Consider the following 11,617-nt stretch of genomic DNA (forward strand, 5'->3'; position numbering starts at 1 on the left):
TAACCTGTGGTCTTTCCGTGTACGTGAGTTTGTAACCCGGTGTTGCTTCTGTGGGGGGCAGCTTGTCGTTCAGAGTGCTCTGCGTGGGAAGTGAAGCGGATCTCTCTCGCCTGCCCTTTCCTCCCAAGGCTGGACCTGGTCAGAGAACTTGGTGCTCAATTCCCTTCCAACCTGCGAGGCCGTGGGTAGATCTTGAATTCTGGATCTGAAGCGGAGGCACGTGGCAGCCACCTGTGCTCGCAGAAGCTGTGCTGCCCTTCTTCCTCCAGCCTTCCCAGTGCCACATTAATGTGGGAGAGCATTTTCCTTTGGCGGAGGGAAGCTGAACAGGAGAGGAAGGGAGCGGTGCCCGTGCTCTGTGCTCTCCTGGGCTGCAGGGCTCTTCGGCACACAAATCCCTGCTTGGACTGCAGAGAAGAAAGGGATTTGTCTCCTCAAGCTGCTCTGGTTTTGTGTGCCCTCTAAATAAATCAGAGTAATTGCTTTTAAACACTGCATCTGCTTTGTTTTCCCACAGTATTTCCATCCTTTTTCATCTTAAAGTCAAGTTTTGAAGCACAACAGTGGCAGCAACCAGAGACCGTCAAAATCACAAGAGAAGCCCCAAAATATTGTGAAGTTTTATAGAAGTCATAAATTTGGTGTATTCTTTATTTGCCTTCAGTTGTTTGTGCCGTTAGCATTCACATTTTGAAATTTCACTTTGAAGTCTGTGGGCTGGAAATGTATTTAAAAATAAATACAGAGTCTGCAAGCCCAGGGCTTTAATAAAGAGCCTGAATAGCACAGGACTCATGATAACACGATGGGACTTAACCGTGCTGGATTTGAACTGAGTCAGAGTCTGGAGGGCAGCCTGCCAGGCGTGTTGGAGGGAGAAGGGGACAGAACAGTTTGCAGCTACTTTCTGAATTTTGACGTGTTTTATAGAGTCTTGCTCAGGCTTTACCTCAGCAGAGTGGATGGCTTAACTTGTGTTAGAAGTGCATTGAGGAAAAGCAAAAATTTCAGGTTTAGGCAATTTGTATTTCGCTAAATACCGATCTTCGTTCGTGGCGAAAGCTCAGAAGAGCTCTCTCTTTTGCAGTGGCGTTACAAAAGTTCCCTTTGTAAGAAATCTCTTGCTCTCCCCTCCGGTGGTAATGGACAGTCATTCTGCCACATGAATTTATAACTGGGAGTTTGCTCCTGGATCCTGACCCATTTAAATCAGTTTGTGCAGCCTGTCTGCCTGGGAGCGACACAGCCCCATCGAAGCTCTGGTGTCACCTTCGTGTTGCGCTGATGTGTGTTCGGGACCCGCTCCGATGAGCAGCGCGGAGCAGAGACTCACAGCTCGCTTCTGATGGGATCGGGCACCCGGACGGTCCCCTTTGTTTTCCATCTTCCTGAGCAGCGCTGATGGCACGGAGATAGCGCTGCAGAGTGTGCACCCAGTGTCCCCTTGCAGTTTGTGATACGTTTTCCTAAGAGTTTTTGGAAGTCCTGTGAACTGTGCTGATTTTTCTTAGTTTCAGCTCGTAGAAACAGGTGAAGATGAGAGGATCTCCTTCAAAAACAAACCAAACCCAAGTCCTTCTTGGAAAAACATAGACTCAACTATGACTTAATTGCCTGAATTTTGAGGCAAGCTGAGTATTTTAAGGATCAGGAGCGGGGAGGCTGGCTCTGGAACACTTAGAATTCGGAGCACAGCAGAGCTGCATGAGTGCTGAAGGGCTCTTGTGGGTTTGAGTAAGTCTGAAGATGGCTTGAGCTGGTGGTGACAGCTCACTGCTTTCAGCCTCGCTGGAAATTCTGCCCTTCGATCTCTTCTGGCTGTGGCATTAGGGGACAGAGGACATGGACCCAGCTCACACAGGCGTTGCTTCAGCAACAGTTCAAAGGGGTGAGGTTCTGCTCCTGTACACAAAGCAGGAATCGATGCTTTCCCCACCACAGTGGGATGTAACAGAATCATGAAGTTCTTCAGTCACTGATTTTGCTCCTTTACATTGACCTTTTCCCTGGCAGCGTCACCACAGCCTTTTCTGAGCAGCAGAGGATTTATTTCACGGGAAGTGGAGGCGATGCCACCAGGATAGGCTGCTGGTGTTTTCGCGAGTGTTTGTTCAGACCTTTAGCACTGTCTGGCTGCAGTCTCTGCCCACCTATCCTGTGCGGTGGAAACGCTGAGTTGGTTCCTGTTAGAACAAAAGCCTCTTACCAGACCCACGGCCCGGCCCTGCTCATGTCCAGCGGGGAGGGATCAAGGGGCTTGAATGAACACCTGCTGCTGCCGGGAGGCAGGATAAAAAATTGTCATAACATCTCCCTTGAGAATAGTAAAAAAAGTAGTAACATGTTTTATCTTTCCAGTCTGCGCACCTGCCTTCTCGCAGGCAACATGACCTGAGACACAAACATGGTGTAAAACCACTCAGATGTAGCTGTTCCTGGGATGAAACACGTCAGACTCGTAGTTATTCACTGTGTATTTGCACAGCAACATAAACTGCTGGGGAATAAGGCCCTGCTGAATTAATTGAATTATTTCAGGGATGAGTTTGTTGCACTAATTCAGTATCGACTTTGGGCTTTAAATAGCATTAAGGACCCGTGTTAAAACTCAATTAAAACTCAGGAGCACAGCCTGAACAGGGCAAGGTCACATCTGTGCACGAGGTGGAATCAGGTAACCGGTTCCCTTGACATGGGTCTGCACCTTGCGTAGTCAGAGCAATATTGAATCTCACTTTACTCTGATCATTGACTGTCCCTCCTGTGAGGAAGAACAATTAATGAACCCCAAGGAGGTCGCTGTAGTCTGTGCAGATGCAAGTAACTGAACTTGTGCTGCCTTGGGAAACACTTGAGCGTGGTGCACGTAGATGGTGGAAATGGCTCGCGGTGTCCAAGGCAGATCCCAGAATCTGCAGCAGGTATTGTCGTAGTTATATTTTCCCAACTTTCTTTCCAGCACGCAGCCACTCCCAAGTAACCTCCTCACAGAGTCGTCGCACACCTGGTGCCGTTACCGGATATAGTGGTTCCTCCACACACATTGCAGGACTTTTCTTTTTAATGGAATCATTGCTGCCCCAATTAATAGGTCTTGAAAGGTGCGGTTAAGGCAGAGCTGTCTGCGTGGTGCTGGCTGTTAGGTGGGATAGCCGCGGGTAGGAATGCGGATGAAGTGCTGAAGGAGCAGGGTGAGGGCAGCCTGTGTTTTGGAGCGTACCTTCATACAAAAACCCACATATCTGCTCCAGTTGGATTGACGTGATGCTTTGGTCATACATACAGATCCGCTCTCCCTGTTCAAACTGTATCTTATGAGAACATCTCATTCTTAGATCTTTAAGGGTTGAATCAGCAGCACGAATAGATAAAACTCTTAGAGTCGATGTTGTGCGAATGAGTGTAGTGACTTAGAACCAGAAGTTGTACGTGTAGGTGGGAAATAAGAGATAATAGAGCTATCTCTGAATAGATCGTCGGGTGATTTTTTCTCACACAGACTTCAGTGCTTCTTAAACCCAGGAGTTCGTAATGCTGTTTCTCTTACTCACTGAATTTCTCTGTCTCAGTGGGGATATCGCACAGACAACGTGTCCTCTTTTTGACGAGTCAGACGGCTGTGGTCACTTGGCTTCCCCTGACGCTACCAATTTGCGTTGCCTGGGACGTGCCGTCGATCTCCGTCAGTGGCTTTGGGCCCTCTGTTCATGTTTGCGTCGTCGCAGTGAGAATTATTTGTAGCTTTCAAGAGTGTAGTATGGAGGGGCACACTCTGTTCCTTTTTCCTGTTGTACCTCTTTGAGACCAGTTGCCTTTTTGGTTTTGTTTTATTGGTTTCTTAAAAGGCTGCCAGCTGGATATAGGTAAGTGGGGAGGGGTTTCTCTGCTGCACTCTGCAGAGAACGAGCATCAGGATGTAGCCCTTTAGCCCTGGCAACGGCTTCCTATTTTTCCAGATGATCCCAGCCAGCTCTTTTTGTGTTTAGCCTATTGTCAAGTGCCATCACAAAGACTTGGGGTATTAATCCTGTCATCTGTTCAGTGTGTGGAACTGCTGAGTGGTCTGCACCGTGAATGAGAAGCTGTAGGTACTCGGGAAAAGGGGCATGGTGGGTAGGCATGTTTGGAGCGCTTTCACAATTCATGCCTTTCCCCGGCTGTACTGATTGAACGTAAAAATTCCCTTCTGTGTCTCCAGCAGTCACCAGTAACGGGGTCGTGCAAGTGCAAAGGGCTGATGGCGGTGGGAAGGCGGGTGGGACGTGCAACGGGATGGAGGGGCTTAGCCCTTCTCTACATGCATCCGTGGTTGTCTGCGCGCTGTTGCTCCCCTGATGAAGGAGTTGTGCATCTTGCTCAGAGCGGAGTGATGGATTCAGCACTTGGGATTGAAACCAGAACACGCCAAAAGGACTAAAACCAAAATGACATCTCCCAAGGTCATGAGTGTTGAACATACAAGGATTCAACTTTGAGTTTTGCAGGCTGAGCCCCTCTCTAGCGAGCAGAACATGTTTGCCACAGAGGAGCTGGCACTTCCTCGGTGCTGGCTGCCCATTAGGCTTCCTTCTGCAGCAGATCTGGTTTAACAGTGTCTGTGAAACCCAAACTCCCTGTCCTGCAGACTGTCTCACTAGAGCTGCAGTTCTGCACGGCGCTTCCTTGCCAGCAGATCGAGAACTTCCTACTCTGAAGGACTTGTGTCTGCCCTCATTATTAAGTTGTCTGCGTGATCACCCTTTAAACTGGATCCACGCTACATGCTACAAGGAGAAAAAGCTTTTCCCCTCAAACCCACCCACCTCCTACAAAGAATTTGATTTTTAAAATAATGATTCCACAGATCTAATTTGGAATCGGCACAGCTGATGGGGCCGCAATGAGTGTCTGTAAATTGGACGAGAGGAACTTCTTAAACCAGAGCAGCTGCCAAAGGCATCTCAACACTGAGCTTCTGCCCTGACGAGAGACGGCTTGGCAGGCGAGGATCTGCAGCCACACAGCTGACTCCAGGCTTGTGGTTTCCCACCTGGATACTCAGATCAGCTCTCCTTCAGCCCTGCAGCTTTTAGACACCTCCGTGCTCAGTACAAGAGCACCCAGGAGCAAGGAAGGTTTTTTGAACGTGAGCAGTTGGGAGGAATAAGCTGTTGTGCGTTGCGCAGCTCAGAAGCGTGTATTGTTTTTTAGAGGGCGAGGGCAGGATGGGGAGGGAGAGTTTTGTTGCTGGCATGTACAGATGTGTTTCCAGCCAGACACTGAGTGGTAACAGTGCAGAGAAAAATATGTGCTTGGGCTTTCAGTGGGAAACAGCAACAGAAAAAAAATCCTTTCCATTTCTTTCAGCGGGAAGGCGATGCCAAGAGCTGTTGTTTTAGAGAATGAGGAGTCTGGATTTATAAGCGTGTGTGTGAGATACACCTTTCAATGTGTATCAGGAAAATCTACATAGGAAAAATACATAGCACAGAAAGTAGGTCTTGCTGCTGACTGTCACAGTTCAGTGAAAACCAAGCGTGTTGTGGAAATTTTGTGTGTTTCCTTTAAAAAAAAAAAGAAAACAAACAAAGAACACAACCACAAACCATCTGTTTGTGTATAAATATACCTGTTTATTCTGATTTCATGGTGCCTGTTAGAGCATTTTCTGCCAATTTTCTTGCAGAGCCAGAAGGAACCAGAAAATGCTGAGGCTGCAACACCCAGATAAAACCAGGCTGCGCTACCTTCATAAAGACACAGTTGGCTTAGTCTTGCAGAGGGCATAGGCACTGGTGAACTTGAGGTGGTTGCCAGACTTCTTGCTCTTCTTTTTATCTTTAGCTTGCTGGAGGGTGAATATTAAGACAGGCAGCAGCACTGAAAGCTGAGCAGTGGTGTGTTGAAAAGTTCTGCTTGAGTAGGAGAAAATTAATGGGATTTTTTGGCAGGGACTGCTCTAGATACCCTAAAGCACTGGCTTGAGCTGGAAGGAAGGGCATCTCTGAAAGGATGCTCCTGTCCCCTGAGAGCAGGCTGGAACAGTGTCCAGCGAGCCCCAAACACAAAGCTGATGGGTTTGGTTTTGTTGTTTATTAAAGACAGGCCTTTGTACAGCAGTAATGGAAAATCCTATTTCTGTACCAATAAAAACTTTGCTCTGGTGGTTGTTGTTATTGGCCAACTCGGTCATTTTGGTGTTTATGGAAAAGAATTTACTGGGAAGGACGGGATGGTTGAGCAAGCCTCATCTGCTTTCGTTTTGCGCTGACGGCACGCACGTCGCTGTGGGACCTTCTGTTTGATCCCCGTGCCCCACCGCAGCCCTGCCTTGGAGGCCGGTGCCTCTCCTGGGCAGCACGGGCGGCCGATGCCTCTGCGGTTCGCTGTGGCAAGGAGGAGCGTTGCCTGGGTCTGGCTTGGACTCTTTCTCCTGGCTTGGGCAGGCATCAGCTTCGTGTCGGTTCCTGCTTTTACCACACAGGACGCTGAAACAATGCAGCGTGTGTTTTGTAGCAGTCAGGCCAGACCTAGTTGGCATGTAGGGTATCGGCCAGCTGACAGTAACAACAATAAAGAACTTGAATGCTGCAGAAGGATTAAAAGAAGCTTCTCTAATAAATGCAATTACACAAACATGCTTGAGCCATGTGTCCTATTTAATTCCTTCCCAAGAAAAGAGGCATTCCTCAGGGCACTGCTTTTGTCTGAGTGACAGAGATACCCAAGCGCCTCAGGCGTCCTCTCTGAATCCAGAGTGGCTCTTCTGTGCCCTGGGTGGCAGCTAATCTCAGGCTTCAGATCCCTCTGAAGAACAGTTGTTCCTCCAGGACTCAAGTCAGTTTTTTTGCCAGGCAGTGACTTAGAGCTGGCAGAGCCCTCGCTGCCACCCAGACCTCACAGGCAGCTCTCGCTGCGGGCTGTGGCTCCGTGTGCGCCCGCAGAGGTGCCCCTGCTCGCTGGGAAGGAGCCTCTTGCGTATGTTCTTGCAATTGGGGATCTTCCAGTGGGCTTTCACCGCTTCTGCGGGGTACCCTGACACCAAAAAGGGCACCAGGCTAAACACCGTGACCGGCTGTTCTCGTTCTCTTGTCAGGGCAGTTTTAAATCCTGCCTGTAGCGTGTTTTGTTCTCTCCTGCTGGGGAGCGGATTTTCCGCTGAGGCAGCGGCTGGGCAGGCGTGGGGGTGCATCCCTCGGGCTGGGCTGACAGAAGAGAACAAACTGGGAAAGGCAGGGACCCCCCCAGAGATTGCTTTATGTGACATGTTTGTGCTGCTCCAGGATCGAGTTGCTCGTAACTAAACAGAAGACTGGTGCTAGTGAGCCGGGGAGGTAAAACTTGGAATGCTTCTCTTCTCTCTCAAAACCCCATCTCGCTGCTTTTAAGAGTATTTAGTCTGAAATCGTTGCTTATCTGTAGAAGCTGAGTTTTTAAGAAAACCATTAAATATTCCAACGTTCCTGGCAAGGTGCAAGGTAGAGAATTAAATGGTCCAGAAAAGCTGCTCTTTGACTTTCCCAGCTCCTTGCCCCTCAGTGCATGCATCCCCCAGGGTATCTCCTAAGGTAACTTGTGTACAGAGAGCAACTGCGCTCTTGCTCATAAGCACAAAATGCTTAATTCAGTGTGTGCTTGTCAAAGTACATTAAGAATGCAGGTAGCGCTTGCTGTGTGTCAGCCGGCTCTTGTAAGCGAAGCACCATCACGGGGTAACGTTACAGACTTGACACAAACGGAGACTCTGCTGGCTCGTGGAAGTGTCCCAGCTACCGGCCCTGCCGGGCTGGCATTGCTCCGCTCGCCTCGAAACCCTGCCTGTTCGTGGCAGTGCTGTAAGATCACGGGGAAACATGGGGCAGGGACTGGTGATTATCTGGTGTGGTTTTGCGGCTGTGTGGTTCTCTCGTCTGCGTTCATCTCTATCCAGTTGTATCTCATCCTGCGTTTAGATCCAGTCACAAAGATCTCCCTGGCATTGGTGGGGATAGGAAGGCTTGCAGTCACCTCAGCAAGGTTCAGGTGTTGTGTGAAATCGCTGGAGTAGGGGTTGTGTTTGTGTGTGCAGGAGCTTCCACAGGTAGGTCTCAGTCTCTCAGTTTGATTCAACGTCCGTGCGTGCAGGGGAATTCATGTATCATCAGGTGTTTCAAAACTCTTAAAATTGGACTTGTACAGCGCTGGAAATGCTGGTAATAGCAGGTGAGGTTCCGGGGGGGCTGCCAGTGCTCCTCAGGAAACGGGCAGGCGTTCGAACTGGAGGCAGCTGCCCCTTTCCCACCCGCAGGACAAGACCTCTGTCCCTCGGCGCTCATCTCCCGACACGTCACTTTGTGCTCTCCCCATCTCGCAGGCTGTGACGGTGTGCGTTTCTCAGACCCCGGGTAGCAGTTGCTGTGACTGGTGTTAGTGCAGTGGTCGAGGGAAGTCCTGGTTTAGCCTGATTTCTGTCAGCCAGACGACTGAATTTTGTTTTCTTGCCTTTCAGTCCTTTCAAGGAAGCCAAGGACGAGCATACCTCTTCAATTCAGTGTGAGTATAACTTCGTCTGTGTCACCTCCACATCTCTTAGGATAGACTTAAGAAAACCCTGATGAAGAAGAAAACAAAAGGATAATCTTCCTGTAGAAAATCTCAGCCTAAGACTCAGGAGCTTGCTGCAAGTGATTGGAGAAAGGCAGGAAATAGCACTGATTCATATTTGATTTTATGTTGAGGTTTCAGATAAGCAGCCAGGAGAAATGGGAGCTAATGGATGAGTCATTCTCCTCTCAGAGAATGTAGCTGGAGTCAAAGTTTCGCAAGTGTAGAGAATAAATGATACCTAAGTACGAACTTACTTTTTAGAGCTAGCATAAAAATTAAGTATAATTTTCCCAATAATTCACTTTTGGTGGATCGCTGGGATGTCTTTTCAGAAGAACTGCTGATTTCAGTGTCATTTTTCAAGTTCCCATTTGGGAAAGTAAATGTAACATTTTATCGGTTTGAAAATGAAAAATCTTTCTCAAATGCATAATTAGTGCAATTTACTGGAGTGTTATTAATCTTCGAAGCTTTGTGTAATTTTGAGTTGAACAAAAATTCTGTTTTACCTTTCCCTTCTGTTCTGGAACTGCAAGAGATCTTTGTTTCTGGCACAGCTCTGGGACTCAGTATCCTGATCTCCCTGCTTGTGTTTTCAAACGCTGCAGTAAAACTGTTGTCGCCTTCCTTGTAGCATCTTGCTGTGGCAACACGCGCTAACAGGGAGCGTCTCTCCTTTTTCCCCAGAGTTAATGTGGGTTGTGGCCCTGCAGAGGAGCGGGTGTTATTAACAGGATTACATGCGGTTGCAGATATTTACTGTGAAAACTGCAAAACCACGCTGGGTTGGAAATATGTGAGTATCGGTATCCCTTGTTCTTCCTGTGGGCATCTTCGCTGCAGCCCTTGCTGAAGGTGTGGGCGTGCTAACACGGCTTTATGGAAACACCATTACCTTGGGAACCAAAAATGGGAGTTCTGGGCTGTAGCCACGTCTTTTTATCCTTCCTGCGTTTCCATTTTCCCTCCTTCTTGCATCCATTTAGAACAAGAGTTCTTTGTGGCTAATGTATTTTTTTACTAAGAATATACGGGCCTGGTTTTGGTCGGTGTCCCTTAGTGATTCTTAACATAAATGAGGCTAACTTCAGTTAGTCTTGTGGTTCACATCGTCTGGTTTTGCCAGATGATAGGAGAATAATAGAATGATCCATATATTGTTAATCCTGTGTCCTTCCCGCTGGAAATGCTATTGAAAATGAGTTTATCTGTTTGCTGGCTCTTGCTCTTCATAAATTCAATTACCTTCAAATAAAAGCTTATTCTACATCCTAATTTCTGCTCCAGGAGGCACACGGAGTACTTGTTTGTCAAAACATTTTGACCAGTGTCTAAACAAAACATATATTGTATCTTGGCCGCAGGGCAGAAATATTCTTTAATAAATCAATTGAAAGGCTATAAAAAGTAAAGCATCAAAAATTAATGCCGTAGGAATTCGTGCAGAAACACAGCACAGATCTCAGAAACAGGGAGGGACACTAAGTACGTAAACCGAGTTTATTGTAAAACAAAATACAAAATTTTGTAAACATAGCAGTAAGCCCGAGCCTCTCCAGCAGTGGAATTAACATTTTATTGTTAATTAACCTGCACTTTGACTGTTTTACTCTGTAGATGAGGCTAAGACTTGTACTGCTGTGCCCAGATCTGATCTATAGCTATGGCTTTGCCTTCAGATACCATCTTGATCTTATTTTTTATCCTTTTTTTTTTTTTCAGGAACACGCTTTTGAAAGCAGCCAGAAGTATAAAGAAGGCAAATACATCATTGAACTAGCTCACATGATCAAGGATAATGGCTGGGATTGAATGGAAAGAGCCCAGCCCTACCAGCGTGTAAGAGAATGCCATCCAACCGAACATTAAATCCAAGAGTGAGAGAGTGACTGAACGCTTGGTTCCATGCATTTAGAGGCTCTGCAATTTTGGAGCATCTTCACACCCTTCTCCATCTTTATTGGTGACTGGCCTCTAAATTTCTGTCTCTCTGTCTCTTTGCTTTGTATCTGTTTGTGAGTTGACCCTGGCTGCTTCTCTCTCTGTTCTGGCGTTGGCTAAGAGAATGCACCGAATGCCCGACAGCCGTTCCGTGTTGGTGAGTGTGTTAAGTACAAACTGGTGTTGGCTCTGTGGTGGCATTTTATCAGAAGGTCTCGGTGCGAGAGGAAGACCTGAGTTTGGGGCAGGAGAAGGTGATAGGGGGTGGGGACTGGGCCCGAAGGGAAGTCATCAGAAGTTGAAACTGTACTTCTCCTTTAAGTCCTGGTGAACCAAGGCTTGAAACTATCTACTTGTCTAAATGGACAGAAAAATACCTCACGGCTGCGTTCTCTCCGAATTGTAAAACCGCTGCTCTGTCGGTGGAGCTTCAGTCTAAGCTGGCTGGGCACAAGTCATAACCAGTTCCCTCTGCCAGCGAATCGCAGATCTGTGTTTTGTTTGCCATTTATGAACTTGGTGGTTGGTGGGGGGAGGACCTGAAGGCAGGAGAGATCCCCTGCCTCTCCTTTTTCTCGCTATTTCAGGGTAGGGAGGCCAAACATCCCAACAGAGCACAGCTGCAGGGAGCATCCTCGCAGCTGGAGAAACCAAATCCTGACTCTTGAGCCCTTTGGAGAGGAGAAAACCACTTAAGTCATAAGGGAGCTGGAGCTGCAGCTTAAAAGATACGACGGGGGGTAGAGAAAAAGGCACGTGCTGGGTGGGAAAGAGGAAATTACACAGAGGAGGATGGGGACACGCTTAGTAATGCAGGACACCCCCGATTTCCTGGCCTCCGCTGAGCATCCTTGGGGGTCTTTTATCGATCCTGTCGATTACCTTACCTTGCGAGTAAGGTAAATGCTGTTACAGAATCTTGTTCTTAAATCCCCGGCCCCAGCCATCAGCTCCTCTCATGGAGCCTGGCAGAGAAATGGTGCGAGAGTGGGGAGAGGAGGGAGCAGAGGACCTGGCGGTTGTAGCAGAATTGCACAGGTGGATATTTCAAGCCATGAGGTATCCTCCCCAAAACCTTCCCCGCTTTTCCCACTCCCAGAAGCCTGGCGCA

At 48.0% G+C, this 11,617-nt stretch overlaps 1 protein-coding gene across 1 annotated transcript in view; it reads left to right on the top strand.

Moving 5' to 3' along the window:
• LOC104275037 (protein yippee-like 2) overlaps window positions 1–11,223 on the top strand; it is a 20,231-nt gene extending 9,008 nt beyond the window's left edge. Inside the window, exons 2-4 of the mRNA XM_009870874.1 lie at window positions 8,468–8,511; window positions 9,253–9,361; window positions 10,288–11,223. Of these exons, the coding sequence (XP_009869176.1) occupies window positions 8,468–8,511; window positions 9,253–9,361; window positions 10,288–10,377 (243 nt within the window). The 3' untranslated portion in view covers window positions 10,378–11,223. The remainder of the gene's footprint in view (window positions 1–8,467; window positions 8,512–9,252; window positions 9,362–10,287) is intronic.
• Window positions 11,224–11,617: the final 394 nt, after the last annotated feature.

Source organism: Apaloderma vittatum, unplaced genomic scaffold (genome assembly GCF_000703405.1).
Source record: "Apaloderma vittatum isolate BGI_N311 unplaced genomic scaffold, ASM70340v1 scaffold12446, whole genome shotgun sequence".
Classification (NCBI taxonomy): domain Eukaryota; kingdom Metazoa; phylum Chordata; class Aves; order Trogoniformes; family Trogonidae; genus Apaloderma; species Apaloderma vittatum.